At 43.0% G+C, this 27500-nt stretch overlaps 2 protein-coding genes and 1 long non-coding RNA gene across 4 annotated transcripts in view; 2 read left to right on the top strand and 1 right to left on the bottom strand.

Annotated features, from left to right (window-relative positions):
• The window catches only part of eif4a3 (eukaryotic translation initiation factor 4A3), a 20281-nt gene extending 14641 nt beyond the window's left edge, over nucleotides 1-5640 (top strand). Inside the window, exons 9-11 of the mRNA XM_031298567.2 lie at nucleotides 4478-4585; nucleotides 5209-5336; nucleotides 5482-5640. Of these exons, the coding sequence (XP_031154427.1) occupies nucleotides 4478-4585; nucleotides 5209-5336; nucleotides 5482-5498 (253 nt within the window). The 3' untranslated portion in view covers nucleotides 5499-5640. The remainder of the gene's footprint in view (nucleotides 1-4477; nucleotides 4586-5208; nucleotides 5337-5481) is intronic.
• Nucleotides 5641-14744: 9104 nt separating this feature from the next.
• Nucleotides 14745-24539, bottom strand: soul4 (heme-binding protein soul4). 2 transcript variants are annotated; one of them, XM_031298576.1, is made up of 6 exons: nucleotides 24391-24539; nucleotides 22918-23093; nucleotides 19857-19942; nucleotides 17781-17922; nucleotides 17415-17598; nucleotides 14745-15103 (listed from the first exon to the last, which is right to left on the bottom strand). In XM_031298576.1, the coding sequence occupies exons 2-6, from the start codon at nucleotides 23069-23071 to the stop codon at nucleotides 14929-14931; spliced, it is 741 nt and encodes a 246-aa protein (XP_031154436.1). In that variant the 5' UTR covers nucleotides 23072-23093; nucleotides 24391-24539; the 3' UTR covers nucleotides 14745-14928. The 2 variants fall into 2 exon arrangements, with proteins under 2 accessions (XP_031154436.1, XP_035855901.1); XM_036000008.1 differs by having other exon boundaries at nucleotides 22918-23076; nucleotides 24391-24509.
• Nucleotides 24540-25412: 873 nt separating this feature from the next.
• Nucleotides 25413-27500, top strand: part of LOC118494805 — a 13865-nt gene continuing 11777 nt past the window's right edge. The window contains exon 1 of the long non-coding RNA XR_004896999.1: nucleotides 25413-25425. This is a non-coding gene — a long non-coding RNA (uncharacterized LOC118494805). The remainder of the gene's footprint in view (nucleotides 25426-27500) is intronic.

Below are 27500 nucleotides of genomic sequence, written 5' to 3'. Positions count from 1 at the left end.
GTCATAGTGTAATAAGGACAGTTTGGAGGTAACTGGGACCATGTTACCTCGTCATAGTGTAATAAGGACAGTTTGGAGGTAACTAGGACCATGTTACCTTGTCATAGTGTAATAAGGACAGTTTGGAGGTAACTGGGACCATGTTACCTTGTCATAGTGTAATAAGGACAGTTTGGAGGTAACTAGGACATACAGAGAACCTCACAGTCCCATTGACACCTCTTTCCTCTGCAGATCTCACAATGTTAAACTGCTTCTGAAAACGGGTGAATCTCAACTAACCTTATTTGGCTCTAGTCTCTACCTTTGTAACGCTCTAACATTTACATAGGCTACACCATTGATCTGAGGTCAGCTAATCTTCTGAATAGGTCACGCAGATCTCAGAAATGTTATACATTGTTCATCTGCTATTTCATTACTAAATTCACTTCTGAGACTTTTTTATGCGAGAAATCAACTATGTGGAGCTCAAATATGGGCCGTTTTACTAAAATTGATGGCTAATTGCAATCCGTCCGACTGTGTGCCGGTCACCGTTTCTGGGTTAGTGGACTACCAATCGCCGCTGCCCTGACAGAGCTCCAGGGCCTGCAGCTCCCCTCTTCCTGCTAAAGGCCATGACACACCAACCAGACGGGCCGACCGTCGGCAGAAAAGCCAGTCGGACTGATCACTCGGGTCCTTGAGGTCCAAAAAGTTATTCAAAACACACTGAACATTCACTAAAAATTCACTGACTAAAATAGTTCACCGAAACGTGTTTCTGAAAACATTTGAAGAGAGAAATAGGCTGTGCAGTTGCTGAATCTGTCTTCATTTCAGATCAACAAAGGTCAGTTTAAAAGATTTTACTCAGATTTTGAGAGACTCATCAGCTCCTCATTTCCGGCTGAGTCCCGACTGTCGTGTCTCTGACTGTCGTGTCTCTGACTGTCGTGTCTCTGACTGTCGTGTCTCTGACTGTCGTGTCTCTGACTGCCCCCTCTCCGACTGCCCCCTCTCCGACTGCCCCCTCTCCGACTGCCCCGTCTCCGACTGCCCCGTCTCCGACTGTCCTGTCTCTGACTGAGCATGTCAGGTCAGCCAAAATGAAGGCCGACGGCTCCTCCAACGGACGACGGCACGAACACACCGACCAGACTGGAGTCATCAGTCTTAATGGCTGTGTGTGTGTGTGTGTGTGTGTGTGAGTGAGTGAGTGAGAGTGTGGTCAGTGAGCTTGTTACGCCCGCAATCTCTTACCACAGGTTCCAGTTAATCTTATAATAGATATGTGTGTTGAGTTATCTAAACAAACGATCGGGGAAATAAACGCCTCTTGCCTGTGGTGAGCTGGATGGAGCTCTATCAATGAGAGCTAGCTAGCCTCCTCCTAACAAGACCTCTGAAATTCACAAAAATGCATTCAATTAAAATCAGACAAAAGTGTTAGCTAAGCTTTGTAAGACCTTAGGGAGCTCTGAAATATATGTGCCGTGGCGAAATTCAAACTGTAATTAAAGCTGCAAGCAGCGATGGACGGGCCCTCGCTCCTCTGCGCGCGTCGGGGTCACCGGCGGTCGCCGCTCCTTGCGACCGTGCATTTGCGCGGCACTCAGACACTGCAAATCGTCACCAATGAAAAGGGAACTCCCTGCTGTGTTCAATGATACCTCACACAAGACTCTACCTTAGATGGTTCAAATGTTATGAAAGGGGGCGTGGCTTAAGCATAGGGGGCGGGGCAAACATCACCAATGAAGAAGGAACTCTCTGCTGAGTTCATTGATACCTCACACAAGACTCTTCCTTAAATGGGTCACCAGTTATAAAAAGGGGCATGGCTAAATTATAGGGGCCGGGTCAACCCATCACCAATTAAAAAGGAACTCTCTGCTGAGTTCAATGATAATTCACACAAGGGTCTACCTTAATCGGTTCAAATGTTATGAAAGGGGGCGTGGCTTAACCATCACCAATGAAGAAGCAACTCTCTGCTGATTTCATTGATACCTCACACAATGGTCAACCTTAAATCGTTCAAATGTTATGAAAGGGGGTGTGGCTTAAGCATAGGGGCGGGCCAAACATCACCAATGAAGAAGCAACTCTCTGCTGAGTTCAATGACACCTCACACAAGACCCTACCTTAAACGGTTCAAATGTTATGAAAGGGGGTGTGGCCTGAGTAAGTGGGCGTGGTTATATTATAGGGGCCGGCTCATTATCACATGTAGACCACACATTCTAAGTTTCATGTAAATCGGATGATGTTTGTCATATAAGGCGCATTTCCTGTTGCCAGCGGGGGGCGGTATGACCAAAAGTCAAATATGGCCTGTAGGTGTCCTCAGGCCTGGACCCTTGTCAATCGTGAGAATTTTCGGGCAGATACGACAACGTACACTCAAGTTACAACAATTTATTTGTTCATCGCTCAACACTCAAAATGGCCGCCACGCCACGCCCACACCGTCTGACGAAAAGTTTTTCTTTTAATAACTTTTCATCTTTAAGGTGTTGGGATGATAGAGACCAAGTTTGAAGTACATCGGATGAAATCTCTAGGAGGAGTTCGTTAAAGTATAGCACCTTGACTTTTAGGCCTACTTCCTGTTGCCACTAGGGGGCGCTATGACTTTAAGTAAATATCGGCCTTTATTTGTCCTCAGGGTTGGACTCTTATGAATCCTGAAAAGTTTCGAGCCAATCGGACAATGTACACTCGAGTTAAACCCACTTCCTGTTTCGGCGGCGAAACGCACAAAATGGCCGCCCCGCCACGGCCACGCCCTATGACGAAAAGTTTTTCTTTTAACAACTTTTCAACATTGTAGGGGGCGCTAGCGAGCCATTTTTGCGCGCATATTCCCGAAACCCTTAAAATACGTAAATTTTCACCAGACTTGATGCGACCGCCAAATTTGGTGAGTTTTTGAATGTTAAGCCCCTCAAAAAGCCAATTCATTTGCTGGGAAAATAATAATAATTCCTTCAGTTTCAATAGGGCCTTCGCCGCTGTCGGCGCTCGGGCCCTAAATATACTCTAGTTATGCCGAAAGCGTAGCTAACTAGCTGCGATCCTAAGCTACACATAGGATTAAAGGGACAGTAGCACCCTATTCACAAAAATGCATTAAATTGAAATCGGACACCATAGTTAGCTTTATAAGACCTTGGGGTAGCTGTGATATAAGTGGCGTGACGAAATTCAAACTGTAAATATACTCTAGTTATGCCGGCAGCCAGCCAGCTCCACGGAGCCCTGAGCCCCGGTAGTCTAGTAACCCAGAAACGGTGACTATCACTGGGTATGGAGGCTGCTGCTGTCTCGTCAGACTGTGGAGCTCCTAAAGTCCGACACGTCTTACCAAATTTGCAATTAGCCATCAATTTCCGTAAAACGGCCCATATTTGAGCTTTATATAGTTGATTTCTCGCATAAAAAAGTCTCAGAAATGAATTTAATAATGAAATAGCCCGACAAACAATGTATAACTACTGCAGTGTCTGAAATATGAGACCTGCTGTCTCGTCTCCAATGGATGTGTATGTGGTTCCTCAACCAATCAGCACGCAGCTCATCTAAATATTCGTGAGCAGACCATATTTGGAAGAAAAGCTCTTGTTACAAATAGAGCCATATTCACAGGGTAGTTAAGGCCCCATAGAACAGCCCAACCAATGTTACATTCCCTATTAGGAGACCTTAAGGAACAGTGTGAAATACCCTAAATAATCATTCTATCACCACTTTAAAGGTCCCATGACATGGTGCTCTTTGGATGCTTTTATATAGACCTTAGTGGTCCCCTAATACTGTATCTGAAGTCTCTTTATATAGACCTTAGTGGTCCCCTAATACTGTATCTGAAGTCTCTTTTATATAGGCCTTAGTGGTCCCCTAATACTGTATCTGAAGTCTTTTATATAGGCCTTAGTGGTCCCCTAATACTGTATCTGAAGTCTCTTTTATATAGACCTTAGTGGTCCACTAATACTGTATCTGAAGTCTCTTTATATAGACCTTAGTGGTCCCCTAATACTGTATCTGAAGTCTCTTTATATAGACCTTAGTGGTCCCCTAATACTGTATCTGAAGTCTCTTTTATATAGACCTTAGTGGTCCACTAATACTGTATCTGAAGTCTCTTTATATAGACCTTAGTGGTCCCCTAATACTGTATCTGAAGTCTCTTTATATAGACCTTAGTGGTCCCCTAATACTGTATCTGAAGTCTCTTTATATAGACCTGAGAGAGAGGCAGGATACCCAGGGCTCGGTTTACACCTATCACCATTTCTAGCCACTGGGGGACCATAGGCAGGCTGGGGGAACTCACATTAATGTTAAAAAACCTCAGTGACATTTTCATGCCATGGGACCTTTTAAACTACACGTAAAGTAACAACCACACACAACGTTGTGTGTTTATATATATATGTGTGTGTGTGTGTGTGTGTGTGTTAATGTGTGTGTGTTTGTGTGTTCCAGCCGCGTGTTGATCTCTACAGATGTTTGGGCGCGAGGTTTAGACGTTCCTCAAGTTTCTCTGATCATCAACTACGACCTGCCCAACAACAGAGAGCTCTACATCCACAGGTACGTATCCCTCCACACAAACTAGTCCCACATCCACAGGTACGTATCCCTCCACACAAACTAGTCCCACATCCACAGGACGGTGAAATGGAGATGATAAATTCTGCCACTATTTGATCGATAATATAAATTCAGTTTTGAGTCCAAAGTGAACCTGATTAAAATATTTAAAGAACCGTTTGTCACTACCCGATGTGAGTCAAGTGCAGATGTGAGTCGCGCATGCGTCACTTTGCGACAAGTAGCCTACAAGATGCTAACGGCTTTTTGAGCTAACGCACAGTGTATGAGCTAACGTTAGCAATCAAACAATCATAGATAGCTAAAACATTTTGGAAAAGACTGCTGCTGCTGGCTACAAGTTAGCAGTCAAACACAATAAATGCTGTCACTTAATGGCGTTTTGAGCTAACGTTAGCAATCAAACAGTCATAGATAGCCAAAACGTTTTTGAAATGACTGCTAGCTAAAAGTTAGCAATCAAACTCAACAAAGGCCGTCACTTGATTGGCATTTTGAGCTAACGTTAGCAACCAAACAGTCATAGATAGCTACAACGTTTTTGAAATGATTACCATCTTCAGCAGTCTAACAGCTGATTGGTGTGTCTGTAACCCCTCCAGGATTGGCCGGTCGGGGCGGTACGGCCGTAAGGGCGTGGCCATCAACTTTGTGAAGAACGACGACATCCGGATCCTGAGAGACATCGAGCAGTACTACTCCACGCAGATCGATGAGATGCCCATGAACGGTACGGCCAATCACACGCTGCCATTTCACGCTGACACACCTCTCTGTCCTCTGATTGGCTGCTGACACCTTTCTGTCCTCTGATTGGCTGCGGACACCTCTCTGTCCTCTGATTGGCTGCTTACCCGTTTGTTTTCTCTCCCCAGTGGCCGATCTGATCTGACCTGGATGACATCACATCGGAGCCCCGCCCATTTGACTTCCTGTTTCCTGTCTTTTTTCTTTTTTTTTTTTTTAAGAGTGTTTCTTAATTTGCTTAAAACGACTGTAAGTCTCATTTTGTAAATAAAGTTGTTTTGGTTCCACGTCGGTTTGTTGTCCTTCCCTCCTGTAGTTTATATAATAATCATCTTCATGTCCTGTAGTTTATATAATAATCATCTTCATGTCCTGTAGTTTATATAATAATCATCTTCATGTCCTGTAGTTTATATAATAATCGTCTTCATGTCCTGTAGTTTATATAATAATCGTCTTCAAGTCCTGTAGTTTATATAATAATCGTCTTCATGTCCTGTAGTTTATATAATAATCGTCTTCAAGTCCTGTAGTTTATATAATAATCGTCTTCATGTCCTGTAGTTTATATAATAATCGTCTTCATGTCCTGTAGTTTATATAATCATCATCTTAATGTTCTGTAGTTTATATAATAATCATCTTCATGTCCTGTAGTTTATATAATAATCGTCTTCATGTCCTGTAGTTTATATAATAATCGTCTTCAAGTCCTGTAGTTTATATAATAATCGTCTTCATGTCCTGTAGTTTATATAATAATCGTCTTCAAGTCCTGTAGTTTATATAATAATCGTCTTCATGTCCTGTAGTTTATATAATAATCGTCTTCATGTCCTGTAGTTTATATAATCATCATCTTAATGTTCTGTAGTTTATATAATAATCGTCTTCAAGTCCTGTAGTTTATATAATAATCATTAATGTCCTGTAGTTTATATAATAATCATTTATGTCCTGTAGTTTACATAATAATCGTCTTAATGTCCTGTAGTTTATATAATAATCGTCTTCAAGTCCTGTAGTTTATATAATAATCGTCTTCATGTCCTGTAGTTTATATAATAATCGTCTTCATGTCCTGTAGTTTATATAATCATCATCTTAATGTTCTGTAGTTTATATAATAATCGTCTTCAAGTCCTGTAGTTTATATAATAATCATTAATGTCCTGTAGTTTATATAATAATCATTTATGTCCTGTAGTTTACATAATAATCATCTTCATGTCCTGTAGTTTATATAATAATCGTCTTCGTGTCCTGTAGTTTATATAATAATCGTCTTCAAGTCCTGTAGTTTATATAATAATCGTCTTCATGTCCTGTAGTTTATATAATAATCGTCTTCATGTCCTGTAGTTTATATAATCATCATCTTAATGTTCTGTAGTTTATATAATAATCGTCTTCAAGTCCTGTAGTTTATATAATAATCATTAATGTCCTGTAGTTTATATAATAATCATTTATGTCCTGTAGTTTACATAATAATCATCTTCATGTCCTGTAGTTTATATAATAATCGTCTTCGTGTCCTGTAGTTTATATAATAATCGTCTTAGTGTCCTGTAGTTTATATAATAATCATCTAATGTCCTGTAGTTTATATAATAATCGTCTCCGTGTCCTGTAGTTTATATAATCATCTTAATGTCCTGTAGTTTATATAATAATCATGTCCTGTAGTTTATATAATAATCGTCTTAATGTCCTGTAGTTTATATAATAATCATTTTAATGTTCTGAAGTTTATATAATCACTCCGTGTCCTGTAGTTTATATAATAATCATGTCCTGTAGTTTATATAATAATCATTAATGTCCTGTAGTTTATATAATAATCATCTTAATGTCCTGTAGTTTATATAATAATCGTCTTAATGTCCTGTAGTTTATATAATAATCATCTTAATGTTCTGTAGTTTATATGATAATCGTCTCAGTGTCCTGTAGTTTATATAATAATCTAACCCTAACCCTAACCCTAACCCTGATTTACAGCTGATTTGTGAAAAGGTACACAACCTTATTTAACAGTAATTTAGTTTTACTGCGAACCGTCACAGGAAGTGCTTTTTATTTTGAAGTAGGCTACACGGAAGTTGTCTGTTGTGTAGCCTACTCTTGCTAGCTTACTGAGAAGCAACATGTCCGTCAGGCTCAAGTTGTTCACTTTCTTGTTTGTAAAACTGCAACATATTGAACAGTAAATGGTCACAGTAAAAGACGAGCGCTTTTGGTTGTCATTCGAAGCCATTCCACTACAGGCAGAGTTACTCTCCACGGCTGATAAAATGTAATGATATTTACGTGTAGCAATCCTCAACATTAATTCCCAACATGTTTATATCTGTCAGCCGCTGACGTACCGTCACCTGTTGGGACATACATGCTGTCCGTACCGTCACCTGTTGGGACATACATGCTGTCCGTACCGTCACCTGTTGGGACATACATGATGTCCGTACCGTCTCTGGTTCTGACCACGGGAACAGAAACAGGACAGCTCACTTCAACGCAGCGTAATAACTCCTGAAAATAATATCCATCTCGCAAATGTATTTGTCTCTGCAGTCATCTCAACCATCGAATACAGCGACAGGAAAATAATACGGCTTTTTTTTTTCCTGTGAAGAAATGTGTCGCGGTGTTGGTGAATTATTTAAAAATACAATGCACCACTAAATGTTGCGTTAAAATGTGTTGTAACTCGCGTTACTGAGATTGTAACGAGTATAATATTACCGAAATTTAATTAGTAATGCATTATATTATGGCGTTACAGCAAAAAGGAATACATTACTGTAATTGCGTTACTTTTGTAACGCGTTACTCCCAACACTGATGTTAGTGATTAGGCAGGATATGGTTTGAAACCATTTTATTATTTTTAATGGCAGCCAATAATCCCACCTGATGTCTTCCTGGATAAACAGTGACCTGGTCTGCTTTGCTTGTTTATAAAGCATAGACAATTATAATTAATCACTCAATTCTGTGTTACCACTTTTATCCAGCCCAGTCTCATGGCAGTTCGTGAAATGGTCACGTTATTGAATCTTTTGATTCGTGAACAGGACACAAATATGTTGTTTTTTTCGTGTAGTGATTACGAATTTTAATGTAACGTATTTAAATGGGAAGCATATTTCGTGATCACAGCATGACAACGGTAGGGAGTAGTATGAAGAGCAGAAAATCTACTTAGGGAGGTTGGTTGGGGGGGTGGACGGGTCAAACAACACAGGACGCCGCGTTTTCCTTTCCCAGTTCTTCTCTTCCTAACCTCAACCGTCCCGTTGTTGTGGCGTTGCATGTCCCGTTGTTGTGGCGTTGCATGTCCCCGTTGTTGTGGCGTTGCATGTCCACGTTGTTGTGGCGTTGCATGTCCACGTTGTTGTGGCGTTGCATGTCCACGTTGTTGTGGCGTTGCATGTCCCCGTTGTTGCGTGCCACAGAGACCGCGGATCGTGCCCCTGCGCCCAGGGACCACATCCCCGTGTGGCGGTCCGTCCTGTTGTTGTCGCCGGCGTGTGCCGTTTAATTTCCCCGTGGCAGTTCGTAAAATGGTAATGGTCGAAATTCGTGACCTGTACAGGTATCAATAAATAAAAATAACGTGACTATTTACGGACTGGCGTGAGACCGGGTTGTTTTATCCAACTCATCACAACTAGTTTCACAGCTGTCACTGAACGCAGCAGAACTTCACGTCATTACCCGAGTCATAACACAAAAAGAACATGAATAAAGCACTTTACTGTAAATTTTCTTCAGGGTTAAATTACGTACGAAGTTAGGGACGGAGAGAGAGAGAGAGAGAGAGAGAGAGAGAGAGAGAGACGGAATATATATGAAAATATGTTATATTGTAATATATATATATATATGTTGTCTAAGTAAACATGTGACTTAAAAAAAACTAATCCACGAACACGTCAGGATCTGCTGAGTCAGTAGGCTCGTTGGAGATGAGTCAGGTCTGCACAGAATCGATCGCCGCCCAATGCATGCTGGGTAGATTTGTGTCCGACTTGATCCCGACTTGCTCTGACGTCATGCACACGTGGTCAACGATGACAACACGAGATCACGGCGGCCGCAGGTTTGAGAGCCAGGCAGCGCTGTTGCTTTTCACCGACTGCATGAGCCAGTCGGACCCAGGGGCATGCTGGGAAACGCCGGCCTCTCAACTGATCTAACAGCTGATTGGTTCAGAATCGACTCAACATGATGACGTTTATATAAACCTTCTTTTATTTTGATATGGAGGGATTTTAACTGCTATTAGTCTGATTTAAAGGCTTGTTCTGTACAGAACACATGTTGTGTGGCTGATAGTTACGTTTAGAAGTCAGAGACTAAATCTGATCAGATTACAGATCATCTACAGTCTGTTGATTAAAATCAGCACCAGATCATCTACGGTCTGTAATAAATCAGCAACAGATCAGATGTAGAGCATGTTAACAGCTACTCTGTCATAATAAAAACATCTGGAGACTGTGTAGGAGCTGATATTTGGGTCTGATAACATTTTATTAGATCAGAATCAAACCTAACAGGATGTGAGTGTTTCTGTGACTTCCTGTTCAGCCTGAAGGCTGCTGGAATCAGCTGTTATCTGTCCAACCCCGCCCCCCCCCTGCTGCCGCCTGCTCTCGTCTACTTTACAGGCAAGGTGCAGTTCATCTCCAACGAGCCTTGTGTGTTTCCGTCTGGACATTCAGACCAAATCAGACGAGACTGAAGTCTTGGTAGTAAATCAGCCAATGGGTGCGCTCCCTCCAGCAGCCAATGAGTGCAGCATGAGGGTTGTTAGACAGCAAACAGACTTCAGACTGACGTCACTTTTAAATCAGATTTTATTTCCAACACAAATGTTAAATCAGAAGGAGAAAATAACGATAAAGAATGTTTTACAGTCAAAATAAACAGGAAGTAAATAAAACTCATATCAGTTTGGTCTCTTTTTAAGAAGTTTCACATCAAATCAGAGATGCTCACAAGTCATTTTTAATATAAGTCAAGTCTCAAGTCTTTGAGCTTGAGTCCAAGTCAAGTCTCTGGCCATCTGATCTGTCCCTAACACTGTATTGTTAAATCTTATGAATTCATAGCATGTCCTGTAGCTACCATCCATACAGTCCAGTATCATAGCATGTCCTGTAGCTACCATCCATACAGTCCAGTATCATAGCATGTCCTGTAGCTACCATCCATACAGTCCAGTATCATAGCATGTCCTGTAGCTACCATCCATACAGTCCAGTATCATAGCATGTCCTGTAGCTACCATCCATACAGTCCAGTATCATAGCATGTCCTGTAGCTACCATCCATACAGTCCAGTATCATAGCATGTCCTGTAGCTACCATCCATACAGTCCAGTATCATAGCATGTCCTGTAGCTACCATCCAGACAGTACAGTATTAAAATCAGTTGTAGGATAACTTTATGGGGTCTACTTAACACATCCCTCTAGTCCTCTGACCTGGTGAAATATGAACCTAAGGCTGTCACATCAAATGGATACAACTATAAAGATACAATGAGCCTGTTCCCAGCATTAGCACAACACTGCGATGGTTAGCTTGTTACCTGTGACAATATTTGCTAAATGTAACGTCTCTTTCACTCAAAAAAAAAATCAAGAGAATAGTGGCAGCGCCACACCAGTTACAGAACAACATGCATCTCAGTGTCAGTCCAAATTACCACAATAAGCAGTTTGAACTCACTGATGTAATGCCATTTATTTTCTAAGTGTTAGTACGCTCAGTGAAACTGAGTCCAGCACGAGGGAGACCCGACTCAGAGGAGGAGAGGTTAGTGAGGCCAGCGTCTCCACGGCAGGTGACAGTGCGCACGGATCCGCTGTGCCACGCATGGATGAAATAATGAAATAGTGAATAGGACTAGAGTAACATAAATATGTGCAGAATTAAGACAGTCAAGACGGCCCAGTGTTTGGTGGACCGGGTACACCTTGTTAACTTAATAGCCTACAAATCATCCAAAGATCAATTATGCATCACATGAGTTTGCCCCCCCGACACAGCGTTTGTTCCTGGGGAGATGGATCCATGTGTCCCGCCTCCTGTGCACCATGGATGTCTGAGCCTCAGCAACTACTAACTATAAAGATACTATTTGCCTGTTCCCAGCATTAGCACAACACTTGGCGATGGTTAGCTTGTTACCTGTGACGATATATGCTAAATGTAACGTCTCTTTCACATTAGCGTGTGAGTGACTGACCTATCTGGGTGCGTTTGGAGACGCCTGATGAAGTTCCATGTTGATGATCCGGCATCATTTATCTTGGTGCCACACACCTTGCATGTAGCTGTTGGCTAACTGCAGACTATATGTGAGTGCGCGCACATAAGGCATAACGCATGCGTTACGTTGCACATTATGGCAAAGGGCCGGGGACATGAGGCTCGTCATACGTTTCCCCAACGTATATGCTCCAATAAAAGAAAATATAAATACATGAATACATTTAGACTTAAAAAGCTATAATTGCATGAAAACAGGTTGTTGACGAGTCTCGAAGCTCGAGTCTGAAGTCTTTTGGGTCGAGTCCGAGTCAAGTCTGAAGTCAGCTGTTTGTGCGACTTAAGTGCGACTCGAGTCCCCATCTCTGCGTCAAATATCAGAAGATAAAAACAGGATGAAACCGGTTTAACATGCAGATAATACGGAAACACAAAGGGACCCAACACGTTCACAAACATCATGTTTAATATATTTATATGTTTATGTATCTTAGATTTATAACCGTTGTTATTCCAAACATTTACAAAAATATTCTCTCATTAAACTGGAACTTTAAACTTTCTGTGGCAGCCGAATCGTAGCGGCTTCGACACTAAAGCCTCAAAGAGCTTCTTACGCATCGAAAGATTTAAACAATATCGTACCGTCCATGTTTATATATAGAGCTTTCAACGCTTCTTAGAGTCAAGGACCAGAACTCACACATTTGGAAGCTCATTTCTCCCAAAACTAACTCATTATTTTGGGAAACTAACTCATTATTTTGGGAAACTAACTCATTATTTTGGGAAACTAACTTAGATTCATGTATTTTATATTGAAACGTGTTTAGATATGATGTGTTTATTAAGAGCTAGACGAGTTAGAAAAGTTCTGAATGGAAGCTACGGCCTGAGTGTTCAGCTCCTCAGAACTCTCTCAGGTTGCTCACTGTGTTAACTAAATGCTGGTGTGCTGCTCGGCAACCGTTGGCCAGAAGCTGTAGTGATGCGTTTAATGTCACCGCTGAGAAAGGAAACGGCAGCTTCATCTTTGGAGAGTAAGAGGACGATACAACAGCAGAAAGAAACTGACTGCCAAGAGAAGGGCGACAAAAACCTTAAAGGTGCTCTATGAGTTCCTGCATGGTCTCACTAATATTAAAGGTGCCCTATGAGTCCCTGCATGGTTTCACTAATATTAAAGGTGCCCTATGAGCCCCTGCATGGTTTCACTAATATTAAAGGTGCCCTATGAGTCCCTGCATGGTCTCACTAATACTAAAGGTGACCTATGAGTTCCTGAATAGTTTCAGTGTGATTTCATTTTAGTCTCAAATGGTAGTCATCTCTCCTTGATCCGCTAGCTGCCTTCCTCCTGAACACACCGTGAAACAGTCCAGTCTCAGGAGACAACACAGGGGTCGTAAACCTCAAACACTAGAGGCACAGGCTGGGCACCAAATTACAACAAACCACTCCAGCCAATCACCGACAAGATAGTTGGGGGAGGGGGTGGGGCTTAGTGACAGTTACACGTACTGTATACTAGCCCCATCTAAGGTGGCGCACCAGGTTTACCAGTTCATTATGTCAAAATGACGTAATATCCTGCCGGCGCGCCGGATTTAAGGCGCGCGAGCAGAGGTCGCGCACGGCTCTTTTTTCTTTCAGCATCGCACGATAAAGAGGAAACAGGAAGCCTGAACAAGCTGGAGGACAACGTGATGCCAGGATTCTGAGTGACTGCAGGTCTCTCTGGTAAATTTACTGGTTAAGATGAGCTCTTTATGGTGAATGAAAGGCTTGATCCACCAAGTAGCTCATCCAATCAGATCCAAACATTGACGTCAATGCTGCTGCCAGTTCTGCCGTTGTTTACCTTTTTCTTCTTCTTCTAGTCCGTTGAAAGAGCAACTTCTGTAGCCTTTGCTCATTAGCGCCACCTCTGTTCAGGAGAAGACTGCAACTAGTGTTGCGACCACCATGAGGTCACATTTGCACGCGCCAGCTGGGCTGCGTCTAGTATATCAGAGCTAGTCTAGCTAGCTAGCTTTAGTCAGTTAGTCATGATGGGGGGAGGGGCAAGCTTTCTCTGTCGTTTGGTATTTACCTGGAACGTCAACAGAAGTGACCACACAGGAACTCATATTGCACCTTTAAAACAAGCGACGAATGGTTAAGAAGACGTGGAGAGGACAACGGCAGCGTTCAGCTTTGGAGACGAAGAGGACTGAAAGAAAAGTTGGAGTCCGGGATAGTTCTGCTGAGAAAAGAGTGGACCGTTCAGCAGAAACTCTGAAAGACACACGCAGATAAGCTGTGGTTTCATCTCGTCATTTTTACTGCTGCCATTCAGCATCCACTACGCACGTACCGCACTATAAATACTTCTATGTTTATTTATGGATCCCATTTAATCCCCACGTCAGCTGGAGACATATTTCAACCTTCATGGAGTCAGCTAACGTTAAACCTGACCCAAGTCGTGTTAACGCTCATAAAGAACTTTACTCACCGACGTAGCTCGCTGTGTGCACAGAAACTACAGCTGCACAAAATCTCATGTGTATATATATATATATATATATATATATATATATATATATATATATATATATACACACACAGTATGTAGCATAAATGAGTACACCCATGCTAAATTTGACTAAAAAGAGGAATAAAAAAATCATCTTTTGGAAACTGATCTTAATGCCTTAATTAAAAAAATTAGGAACAATCCAACCTTTTAAAGACCCCAATTTTCTTTGTTAATGAATAATGTATAGTAAATAAATAAATGTTCTTCCTTAAAATACAGGGGGCAATATCTTTAGAGAACTGCACTTTAAAATGTAAATGTTTTAAATGTCGTTCTCTTTTACTTCTGTCTTTTATATCTTATATCTTATATATTATACAAGTCAATGTTTAATCTGTTGGAAGTGATTTCCTTTCATTAGTGTTAAACTCAACAAGCAGTTTGTTGAGAACACTTTAATATGTGTTTATTTATTGTTAAGTTATATCCTTATCAAGATTTTGCAGCTCTCTCAAGAGAGAGAGTTTAAAGTCTCGGAGTCCGAACAGTCTGCATTTCTTCTGCGTAGTGGCCATGTTTGTTGTCATGGTTACAGTCAACATTCAGACAAACTGAAGTCTGAAAGTACGACTTCCGATCTCAGAAACTCGGAGCATTAGCGTCAGAACTTACAATGACATGAACAAAGAAGCTGTGGAAGCTACAGGAAGTGAGCAGATAGCGAAGCAGCCAATCACAGGAGGAGCAGAGCATGCTGGGAAGCGTCTACAGGTTGCGTCGGAGGAACCAGATCTCGTTCCGGCGCCGGGCCACGCCGGGGTTCTCGTAGACCGCCACCATGTAGCCGTCTGTGTGGACGTCGGCGCCAGAGCCCAAAATCTCCCACAGCATGGCGATCTGAGCGCTCAGCGTCTGCTCCGTGGTCGTCCCGAAGAACGTCCTGACAACCAATCACAGAGCAGAAACACATCAACATATTGACAGCCAATCACAGAGCAGAACACATCAACATACTGACAGCCAATCACAGAGCAGAAACACATCAACATACTGACAGCCAATCACAGAGCAGAACAGCAACAATAACTTTATTATACGCCAATATTTACAGAAGCTGATTACAGGAACTCAGACGGGATGAAAGGAAGGGTTCAGTGATTAATAATAGATTATCTAAATAGGCGGAGATCCATCCATCTTCCATCTTCTTCCGCTTATCCGGTAACGGGTCGCGGGGGTAGCAGCTCCAGCAGGGGACCCCAAACTTCCCTTTCCCGAGCCACATTAACCAGCTCTGACTGGGGGATCCCGAGGCGTTCCCAGGCCAGGTTGGAGATATAATCCCTCCACCTAGTCCTGGGTCTTCCCCGAGGCCTCCTCCCAGCTGGACGTGCCTGGAACACCTCCCTAGGGAGGCGCCCAGGGGGCATCCTTACCAGATGCCCGAACCACCTCAACTGGCTCCTTTCGACGCGAAGGAGCAGCGGCTCTACTCCGAGCTCCTCACGGATGACTGAGCTTCTCACCCTATCTCTAAGGGAGACGCCAGCCACCCTCCTGAGGAAACCCATTTTGGCCGCTTGTACCCTGGATCTCGTTCTTTCGGTCATGACCCAGCCTTCATGACCATAGGTGAGGGTAGGAACGAAAACTGACCGGTAGATCGAGAACTTTGCCTTCTGGCTCAGGTCTCTTTTCGTCACAACGGTGCGATAAATTGAGTGTAATACCGCACCCGCTGCGCCGATTCTCCGACCAATCTCCCGCTCCATTGTCCCCTCACTCGCGAACAATACCCCAAGGTACTTGAACTCCTTCACTTGGGGTAAAGACTCATTCCCTACCTGGAGAAGGCACTCCATCGGTTTCCTGCTGAGAACCATGGCCTCAGATTTAGAGGTGCTGATCCTCATCCCAGCCGCTTCACACTCGGCTGCGAACCGATCCAGTGAGTGCTGAAGGTCACAGACCGATGATGCCATCAGGACTACATCATCCGCAAAAAGCAGCGATGAGATCCCCAGCTCACCAAACTGCAACCCCTCTCCACCCCGACTACGCCTCGATATCCTGTCCATAAATACTACAAACAGGACTGGTGACAAAGCGCAGCCCTGGCGGAGGCCAACTCTCACCTGAAACGAGTCCGGCTTACTGCCGAGAACCCGGACACAGCTCTCGCTTTGGTCGTACAGAGATTGGATGGCTCTGAGAAGGGACCCCATACTCCCGCAGCACCTCCCACAGTATCTCCCGGGGGACCCGGTCATACGCCTTCTCCAGATCCACAAAGCACATGTAGACCGGTTGGGCATACTCCCTCCAGGATCCTTGCGAGAGTAAAGATCTGGTCCGTTGTTCCACGACCAGGACGGAATCCGCATTGTTCCTCTTCAACCTGAGGTTCGACTATCGACCGAATCCTCCTTTCCAGCACCTTGGAGTAGACTTTACCGGGGAGGCTGAGAAGTGTGATACCCCTGTAATTGGCACACACCCTCTGGTCCCCCTTTTTGAAAAGGGGAACCACCACCCCGGTCTGCCACTCCTTAGGCACCGTCCCAGACTTCCACGCAATGTTGAAGAGGCGTGTCAACCAAGACAACCCCTCCACACCCAGAGCTTTAAGCATTTCTGGACGGATCTCATCAATCCCTGGGGCTTTGCCACTGTGGAGTTGTTTAACTACCTCAGCAACTTCCACCAGGGAAATTGACGACAATCCCCCATCATCCTCCAGCTCTGCCTCTACCATAGAGGGCGTATTAGTCGGATTTAGGAGTTCCTCAAAGTGCTCCTTCCACCGCCCTATTACCTCCTCAGTTGAGGTCAGCAGCGTCCCATCCTTACTGTACACAGCTTGGATGGTTCCCCGCTTCCCCCTCCTGAGGTGGCGAACGGTTTTCCAGAAGCACCTTGGTGCCGACCGAAAGTCCTTCTCCATGTCTTCTCCGAACTTCTCCCACACCCGCTGCTTTGCCTCTTTCACGGCAGAGGCTGCAGCCCTTCGGGCCCTTCGGTACCTTGCAACTACCTCCGGAGTCCTCTGGGATAACATATCCCGGAAAGACTCCTTCTTCAGTCGGACGGCTTCCCTGACCACCGGTGTCCACCACGGTGTTCGTGGGTTACCGTAAATAGGCGGAGATTGATTTTATAATTGATGACTGATCCATTCATCTTTGTGTCAGGATTTCTGCAACCTAAACTCAGGACGACCAATCAAAGCGTTAGATCGCTGCGGTTCTGACCTGGCGACGACTCTGATTGGCTCTCGGTAGACGATGGTGATGTCGGGGTCGGAGGGTTGGGGAGGATCCAGCTGGAACTCTGCCGGCAGGAAGATGGACGTCTGGACATCTTTCTCAAACGTGTTTCCGTCCGGCGTGATGCGGATCTGATTTATCACCGGCACCGTCATCCCCAAATATCTGCCTACAGAAACAATCAATACACACTGATCAATACTGACTGTCATCCCCAAATATCTGCCTAAACACACGATCAATACACACTGATCAATACTGACTGTCATCCCCAAATATCTGCCTAAACACACGATACGCTCCATCTTTTTCTTTACGATAAATAACATTTGATGATGGTGATTGTTATACCTGCAGAGTTTTCTTTGCAGATGAAGCGCATCAGCTTCATGAAGCCCATCGAGATGCTCTGCTCGTACAGATCTTCTCCTTTAGTCACACTGGCCCAGTGACCGGCGGGAACGCAGCGCTCCTCGTACAGAACCTCTCCCATCTGAGACACAGACGTTTATATAGAACATCACCCATCTGAGACACAGAGACATTTATATAGAACATCACCCATCTGAGAGACAGACGTTTATATAGAACCTCTCCCATCTGAGAGACAGACGTTTATATAGAACCTCTCCCATCTGAGAGACAGACGTTTATATAGAACCTCTCCCATCTGAGAGACAGAGACATTGTGTTAAAAGTCTATAAGTGTCTTTTGCGGTCTGTAAGTCTGTTATGGTGTGTCTCAAATCGCGCACTTCTGTACTTATACTAGCTATTTGAGTACACTCAAAGTGTCACTCGTCGAAGTGTGGTCAATGCAGTGCACTACAATTACCCGGATGGTGCACTCATAACGGTCAAAAAGTTGAGTGTGGATCGATGGACACTTTCCACTCTCAACGGTCGCCATCTTGGCTACGTAGCGGAAGGGGCTTTCGATAATGGCGGCCGAATACGCGACAGCGAGACCCACGGAGTATTACAAATGTAAGTTGAACATTAGTCATTTTGCTATACTTGTATAACATATAAGCCACCTGTTTATGTATATTTGGTTAATTTTGCAGTCGGTGATGATTTTTGTACCGCGAATTATAACCTTTATTTGTACCGTAATTTGACGTGCTATCAAGCTAGCTTTAGCTAACCTTAGCTAGCTAACAGCGGCACAGTTTAACCAAAGAGTATAGAAGTTACCGGTACTTCTATACTCTTTAGTTTAACCACTGGTAAATAAGTTATAACCTAGCTAATGTTACATGTGTTGTGGTATACGGTTGTTTGTTGTGTTAAACTATCGTCCTCACTTTAGACGATTTTAGCGTTAGCTGTGTGATCTTGTAAATATACATTAAGCTGCGAGCGTTAGTAGTAATGTTACAGTACGTTAATGTATGCTATGTTATAACGTATTAACAGTGCTGTTTGTGTCCTGACTTATATAATCGTTAGGGACACAGACGTGGCCGTCAATGCTGCCAACTTGAGGGAAGTCCTCCTCTGCTGGAAGGCAAACGACCTGGGGGAGGAGAGAGAGGACTTCCCTGCTGGTATTGTGGACAGCACGGTGCACAGTGGCCCGGGGCATAGCAAAGGCTCTGGCTAACCCACGATAACAGGTACCGCTGGCGAGCCAAAAGAAGAAGACAAGGGCCTCGATGACGGGTCCCCAGCCATGGTCACACGCCGTGCCGAGGATGTACCGTTAAAGGATCCCCCTGGAGAGTCTGAAGTCCACCATCAGATCACTTTCCCCATCAAAGTACAGGGCCAGCAATGAATAGAAAAATGGGATATATTTAAATGTCTATTGGGTTGCCTCTGCTTTCACTCTTGTATTGTCACTGTAATTAATAGCTATTGCAATAAACACCCTTATATAAACATATATGTTATAAATATATATGTATATATATAAAAATATATTATAATATGACTATTTTCTATGTTAACTTTATGTCAGTTGGACACTATTTGAATTGCTCCAATTTTGCTAAAATAACTAAAAATGGCCATTTTTGGTTATTTTTTACAATAAATTAAGAGCAAAAGTATGAATATCATACGGTACGTTTACGGTTGCATAAAACAGAGGGCAAAAACAAGCAACAATAAAAACAATCACATTCATTTTGATGAACAAAGCAGAAATGTATTTTTCACGAGTGACAACAGGTGGAATGCTCTGCCCTGGTACAATTCACAATTTCACAGAAGAAGAAGGACTGAGATGTTGTGATGTCATTTCCGGTAAGTACACAAGGCAGTGCGCGATTTGAGACAACACTACCCCGTCAAATTTTACACACTATGCAAGTAAGTACGTAGTGTACGAAGTGCACTTCAGTTAGTACACTGACGGAAGTGCGCGATTTGAGACACTGTTAGAGTCTAGAGACTAACTTTTAAAGTGTGTTCAGTCTTTACCTTCTCATGGCAGGACACTGGGGTGAAGGGGATTGGCTCCCTCTGCTGGTTGTTGCGGGTCATTTCCTGGATGGGTCCAGTCATGTCTTCAACATAGATACAGGAAGTTAAAACATGAAGCTAACGGTCAGCTGACCAGGAAGTGCTCCACCTCACACAATGAGAGTTGCTGCTCTATAGTTGCCTCCATCGCTTATGGTGTTTATCCATTACATGGTACCTGCTCGACCTGACCTGCTTAGAAATCCTTTCCATAATGTTGTCAGACATTTAATATTAATATTAATATTAATATTAATCTGAGTCTGTCAGTGGCAAAACGAGCACTTTTATGAACGTAAATACAAGCTGGACAGTTGTCCTATTAACTTACATTGTAGCTTGTTTCTCCGTTGCCGACTGCAGCGATCTCGTTTAATACTGGACCAATGTCAAAGGAAAATACTTCCTCAATAGTTTTAAATGTATCTGATACTCAATGAGCTGTTGCAGAAACAAGCCCAGCGTGAAGCAATACAGCAAAAGCTGTCAGATAAATGTAGTGCAGTAACCATGACAACATTTCCCTCTGAGGTGTAGTGGAGTACAAGTATGAAGTAGCAGCAGGGGCGATTCTAGGATCAGACCTTTAGGGGGGCGCAGCCCCTAATGATAATGTGATATGGCGCATGCTAAAGTGTTAATCTGAGCCATGAAATTACCAACTTCTTCACAAGCGTCTCCTGCTCTCCCTCTGGCAGATAGAGACTCAGCCAAAGGCCTGAGTCTGGCACAACCTCCTCAACCAGAGTCTAAGCTTTCCAATGATATCAGCGCCAGTTGCTGTGACAAATGGTTTGCCAGAAAATTAACATTGAACTTATATGAAATGTTATCATATTTGCATTCTGCATAAATCTCTGCACACCATTACTCTCTGTGAAATATCTCCCAAACTCTTCACTCAACACATGCATCGGTACAACAAGCGGTTCCCGGGGAATCTGGTTTATTTCTACATGGTCTCCAACTTTGGGCCAAAATTATAATGTATTCTCATGTAAACTATGTCAGCACAGACATTTTTGTAAATTGCTTAACCAGTGTATCCCACCATAATAGTTAATATATTGCCAGATTCCAGACAATCCCACTTACTTATATATATCCCACTTACAAATATGAATATATATTTCTACTGGTATGCTTCCTAGTGACATTAATGCAAAAATATGAAGAAAAAACTATTCCACCTGTGTGTGCATGGTTAAAATTCTGATGTGCAAAATAGTTCAGGCTACAGCCCAAATATTTCATCCATAGATAAGAATAATCAAGTCTAACCTCTGAATTTCCCTTCAAAGTGAACCATGGGGGTCCCGCCCATGAACCCCCCCAGTGACGCCCCTAGTGACCCCCACCCCCCTAGTGACCCCCCCCAGTGACCCCCCTCCTAGTGACCCCCCTAGTGACGCCCCTAGTGACCACCCTAGTGACGCCCCTGGTGACCCCCCCTAGTGACCGCCCCTAGTGACGCCCCCCAGTGACCCCCCTAGTAACGCCCCTAGTGACGCCCCCCAGTGACCCCCCCCAGTGACCCCCCCTAGTGACGCCCCTAGTGACCCCCCTAGTGACCCCCCCTAGTGACGCCCCCAGTGACCCCCCCCTAGTGACCCCCCCTAGTGACCCCCCCCAGTGACCGCCCCTAGTGACCCCCCTAGTGACCCCCCCTAGTGACCCCCCCAGGGCTCCAGACTAACTTTTTTCACTAGGAGCACAGTGGCCCCCAACTGAAAATTTTAGGGGCGCTACCAGAAAATTTAGGGGCACACACCGTAAATCAACATGCTAACCAAATATTCACATTTCTACTAATTTCCACTGTATTACTAATACATACTCTGATAATAGATGCAGAAATTACAATGTGCTCTTTCAAATTCAGAGTCACTTTTGAAGATGCAACATAGAAGGTTAACTGACAGCCCCATCACTGTCATGAAAAACATATACATATATATATATATATATATATATATATATATATATATATATATATATATATACCAGCTCCTGTCTACAATTACAATGAATTCAACTTAAAATTAAACATGCATTGTTTAGGCTACTACTGAACCAATATCGGTACCGATACCTGAAAAGACCTATTTATCCTATGTACTTAGAACATTATGTTATTTTATTAGAATAATTAAATAAACAAACAAAAATAAAACCCCTCCCTCTCTCCTCCCAAACCATCCCTACAACCTATTAAATGGAATAATTATTCATTTCTTACTCACTGTAACTTTTATTCTTGTATTTGTATATTCTTTTTTAGCCTGTTTTATTTTCATGACTGTTTTTAATTGCTCTTTAATGTTTCATGTAAAGCACTTTGAATTGCCTTGTTGCTGAAAGGTGCTGTAGAGATAAAGTTGCCTTGTTGCTGAAAGGTGCTGTAGAGATAAAGTTGCCTTGTTGCTGAAAGGTGCCGTAGAGATAAAGTTGCCTTGTTGCTGAAAGGTGCTGTAGAGATAAAGTTGCCTTGTTGCTGAAAGGTGCTGTAGAGATAAAGTTGCCTTGTTGCTGAAAGGTGCTGTAGAAATAAAGTTGCCTTGTTGCTGAAAGGTGCTGTAGAAATAAAGTTGGGGCCGACCGGCCGGCTAGCACCAACCACGGTTCAGAGAGAGGTCTAACGTTACGGCCTTTATATGAAATATCATTTATTGAAATATTGTTTATTTAGTAATGTGTCAGCGTATGTCGATGAATGAAGACATGTTTATGTTAAAATAAATACACAAGTAAATATGTATGTCTTGTCTTACGTTTGCCATCTTATGGACATAATAATAGAAACACTTACTCCAGTGGTTCCAGCAGAGTTTTTAGGAGATTTAAACATGATTGTTGACAGCTCTTATGAGTTTAGACTGAGAAGAGTCCTCTGTGTGCCTCACAGTGTTTGATTTCCTCATCAACAAACCCGTTTTCAAGCAGAACAGCCAATCAGATGGACAGAATAAGCCCCGCCCCTCACATATACGCCCCGCCCACTGTAAGCCCCGCCCCTCACCTGGAGGAACGGACACGTGGTGCGTGCTGGCGACCGCCTGCCAGTGCGTCAGCAGCCGCTCGTCTTCATCCATTGGCTCTGGGTTGTCGGTGATGTCATCGTCCAGTTGCTCATCGTCCAATCCGTCGAGGTCTTCCAGAGAGATCAGCGCCATGGCAGCTGCAGTAGGAGGCCACCTTTAATAATCAGAGTACACTTACTTATAGAGTACCTAAACAAACAGCTTAATAATCAGAGTACACTTACTTATACATAAATCATTATTAAAACAGCAGGTATCAGTAACAGATACACGTAGTACTGCAAGACCGCAGTACTACACAGACCACTACATAGACCACAGATCTGTGGACATACATGTGTATAAATATATGCATAATATACATAAATGTGTATAAATATATGCATAATATGAATGATGTTTGTCTTTGTGGCTACTAGCAGTGTTTCTGTCTGTGCTTCAATGCTAACGTGTTTTAATGTGTACTATATATATATATATATATATACTGATAGACCGGCCGGTGACCAGAACCGGCAGGTCAGTCTGACATATGGTGATTTCATGCTGGTCAACGCTCCAATTAACTGACAACATAAGTTATACCAGTTACAGTTCTCAAGGACGCACGCACACACGGACGCCACAGCACGGACGCCACGGCACGGACTCTCTCCTTTCTCTCAACTTCTCCGCCGTGTGTGGCGCGTACCCGCTCGCGGTGTGAAGCGCGTGTCGGTGCTATTCTCCACATGTAGGAACCTGGTGAATTAACCTGCAACATGTCAGCTGTTTGGGAATTCTTCAGCGTGTGAGCAGAAGATAACAAGTTTACAATATGCAACACCTGCAAGGAGAAAGTAGGGCGTGGAGGGACGACACCAAAAACCTAAATCACATTTCTTTAGTTGATATTGATGTGAAAAGAAGGAAATGGTTCTAACATTGCTCTTTAGATGTGTGTGAATGTCCCCCACCAGGAGTAATTTATATAGTTCTATTTTATAGTGATCCATTATCTGTTCAACACATGTTCTATTAAAGAAAAGATAGAAAATAAATGTGTGTGTGCTGTAAAGGGTTAGAAAACATGAAATCAGAATCAGCTAAAATCAGTATCAGCTGGTCTAACTCAAAGAAAATCAGAAATCAGAAACGGCCTAGAAAGATGTAATCGGTTTATCTCTAGTATACATACATATACACACACACACACACACACACACACACATATATATATATATATATAATAATCTACCATCAGTAGACTATTATGGTCAGAATCATCATTGACTTTAACACCCCCAGTCTCTGTTCACACGCAGCGGGACTAACAGACCCGACGGGGGCCAGAACTGGACCAGAACCGGGTTTAGTTAGCACGGAGAGGTTAGCACGGAGCGGCCTGCCTGCTGTTAGCACGGTTAGCACAGTTAGCACGGTTAACATCGTCAGCTCGGACCGGGTCTCACCTGGTTCTGGTCGCTGCTGTCCTCCAGGTGAGTCTCTGCTATCAAACTGTCCGTCAACACGACAACACGACGACGACGACAACAACAACAACAACAACAACAACAACAACAACAACACAGCTGGAACAACGGAGCTGCTGCTGCTTCCGCCTTCACGACTCTTCAAAATAAAAGCCTGCAGAGCCTGTGCTTAAAAACTAATACACATCTTTGTTATTTATAATAATAATAATAATAATAATAATACATTTTATTTAGAGGCGCCTTTCTCGGCACTCAGGACGCCGTACAGGGATACATACGATATTTAAAAACAGCTAAACATATAAATAAACAAAAAATTATTCTATTATTTATTTATTTCCTCCTCTGACTGTTCTAATCTTAAAGATAACCCCAATAATGATGAATAGACAAGTTCTTTATTTAATTTACATGATGATCGACTGACATTAAATTATTTTAGTTAAATAAACAATAAGAATGAATGTAATATTGTTAGGAAGTGACAGGAAGTGACACGCTGTTCAGGTTATACTCTTTTATTAAACTAGCGTTTCAGATGACCTCATTAACATTGTTTTTATTTTATTATTTCAATATTTATGACGTTTACACAAATAAAAGCTGAATGTGTCGGGAGCCAAACAAAGAAAGGCAGGTTTAAAGTCCAATAAGTTGGGTTTATTTCCCCCAAAACAAATCAAGTTAAAGAGTTACAGAGATTCCCTGGAATAAAACAACAAATATCTGCAGATGGTTTCAAATCAACTTTATTTACAGTATCAGATCCTGACAGGAGTCCTCTCAGGAACCCAGATGTGAAGGAGCCCAGCACCCATAGACAGTGTATATATATATATATATATATATATATATATATATATATATATATATAATGGAGCAGCAGGTCCCGTGTCTCTGGACGGAGACCAGTGAAGTCTCTTTCCCGGTGATGGCTGAGCGTTACTGAGCAGCCTCCAACTGAGCTTGAAGACGTAGATGTGACGTGAGCAACCTGTCTGAAAGTTGGAAGTCTTCTGGTAGCTGTGCCAAGAGAAATCTCAATCATTCCCAATCTAGCAGAGACGGAGAGCGTAGGTATATGTAAGGAGATAACATAGACACAGGCTAATTATTGATCACTAAAATGATAGTTAACATTAGTAATTAAACTTAAACAGCTAATGGAAGTCCAAACTGCCTGAGAGCTTCTCCTGTACTATACGGTAATTCCTCTACTATGAGACAGTAAGTCTCGTGGTTATGACCCAATCGTTAGCCTATTTTTATAAAAACGTCTGCTACGGAGCCATAACGTGAGCTACAAGGTAATGGAGCCTTTTATACATTGTCGTGTTTCTTTAGAAATAAACAACGGACAAATAGAGTCTTTAAACTCTTCAGATGTAAAGTTATTCTCTGTCAAAGTGACGTCAAAATGAATGGCAGTCAATGGGATGCTAATGGGGGGTGATGGCTTGGTAGCATCATAATGGCGCCATAGGAGGTTTGAGCTCTGAAGCGAAGCTAACCCCCTTGCCTGCACCACAGGGTACAGGCTACAGGGTACAGGCTACAGGGTACAGGCTACAGGCTACAGGCTACAGGGTACAGGCTACAGGCTACAGGGTACAGGGTACAGGGCTGGCCCCGTTTCTCTTCACCCTGAACACAGCTGACTTCAGCCATAACACAAGCAGCTGTCCCATGCAGACGTTCTCTGATGATACTGCCATTGGTGGGAGGGTATCAGAGGAGAATAGATAGATAGATGCTTTATTCATCCCGAAGGACATTTTAGGATCCAGTAGCTTAGACAACCATAACACAACAAACACATATACACACATATATCACACATACATAAGAATAAAAATATAAATAAAAATCTAGGCTAACCCTAACCCTAACCCTCTCCTGGTCCACTCTGTGGAGGAATGAGGAAGAATTAGCTCACATGTCTGCTCTCTTTTGGTTGTACGTGAGTTATTTCCCTAAGAAAAGAGTTCAAGTATCCCCGGATCTTGTTGACGAGTGAGGTTGAAACAGAGATTAAGATAAATAGGCGGCGTGGTCACCAGCAGTGAATCGGGCACCGTACTAGACCGCTTTGGATCAGAGGGAGCTGAGTTGAAGGCAAAGTTTTCGATCATTCCTCATCTGTGCATACCTGCAAACTAGTCGCTTTTCGGCGAAAATCGCCGTTTTGAATGGGAAAATGTCATCCATGTGAATCGTGTAGAGCCGAAGAGTTTTTATTTGGGGGGGGGGGGGGGTCCGAGACCCGGTGCTAATACGGCACCGGTGCCTTAACGACCGTTATCTACCAGACCGAATAGCAACGCGGATTTCGGTGCCTTATTTAGGTGCCACTTAAATGCCTGCGCTTCTCTCTGATGCTCCAAAAACGGACGTTAGAGGGAACTGAAACATCGCCGCATGGGACGCTAGTAATGGTAACACTACACCTGACTGTAGCTTACGTTAGCCTACCGTTAGCTAGCAGCTGGATTAAACAGCTCTTCTGAGTTTGCAGGTATGTCTGTGGTCATGAGCTTTGGGTAGTGACTAAAAGAATGACAACACGGATGCAAGCGGCTGAAATAAGCTTTGTTCAGTCGGGGCTCAGCCTTAGAGAAATCTAATGGCGTTCCATTGTCCAATATTAACTAGAGGTCTAGGTCAAGGTAGGTCAAGGTAATTTTATTTCATACCCGCAGGTAAAATTGTTTTGCAGATAAAAAGAATAATTCGGTCATCCACATAAAAGACATAAGAACATACAACTAATCACTTTCAAATTTACAAGTAAACAAATAGACATCATGACAGACTGCGCCATAACACGTACATATCCTCTATCCATATTAAATGTCAAATACTAAAACTTCTCTCTTATTATTTAGGAATTCAATTGCAGCTGGAACAAAAGTATTCTTATAGCGTCTTGTTTTCCATCTCAAAGCCGCATACTGGCGACCAGACGGAAGTAACTTGAAATCATTCCTTAAGGGATGCGACCGATCACTCAAGACAGCACTAGCTTTCCGGTACAGCTGATTTGTGTAAATATTTCCTAAGTTCCTTTGATTTAATCCTATTATCTT

The sequence above is a fragment of the Sander lucioperca genome, chromosome 4 (genome assembly GCF_008315115.2).
Source record: "Sander lucioperca isolate FBNREF2018 chromosome 4, SLUC_FBN_1.2, whole genome shotgun sequence".
In the NCBI taxonomy this organism is placed as follows: domain Eukaryota; kingdom Metazoa; phylum Chordata; class Actinopteri; order Perciformes; family Percidae; genus Sander; species Sander lucioperca.
The sequence above is the reverse complement of the archived record's forward strand: the minus strand, read 5'-3'. Positions and strand labels throughout refer to the sequence as shown.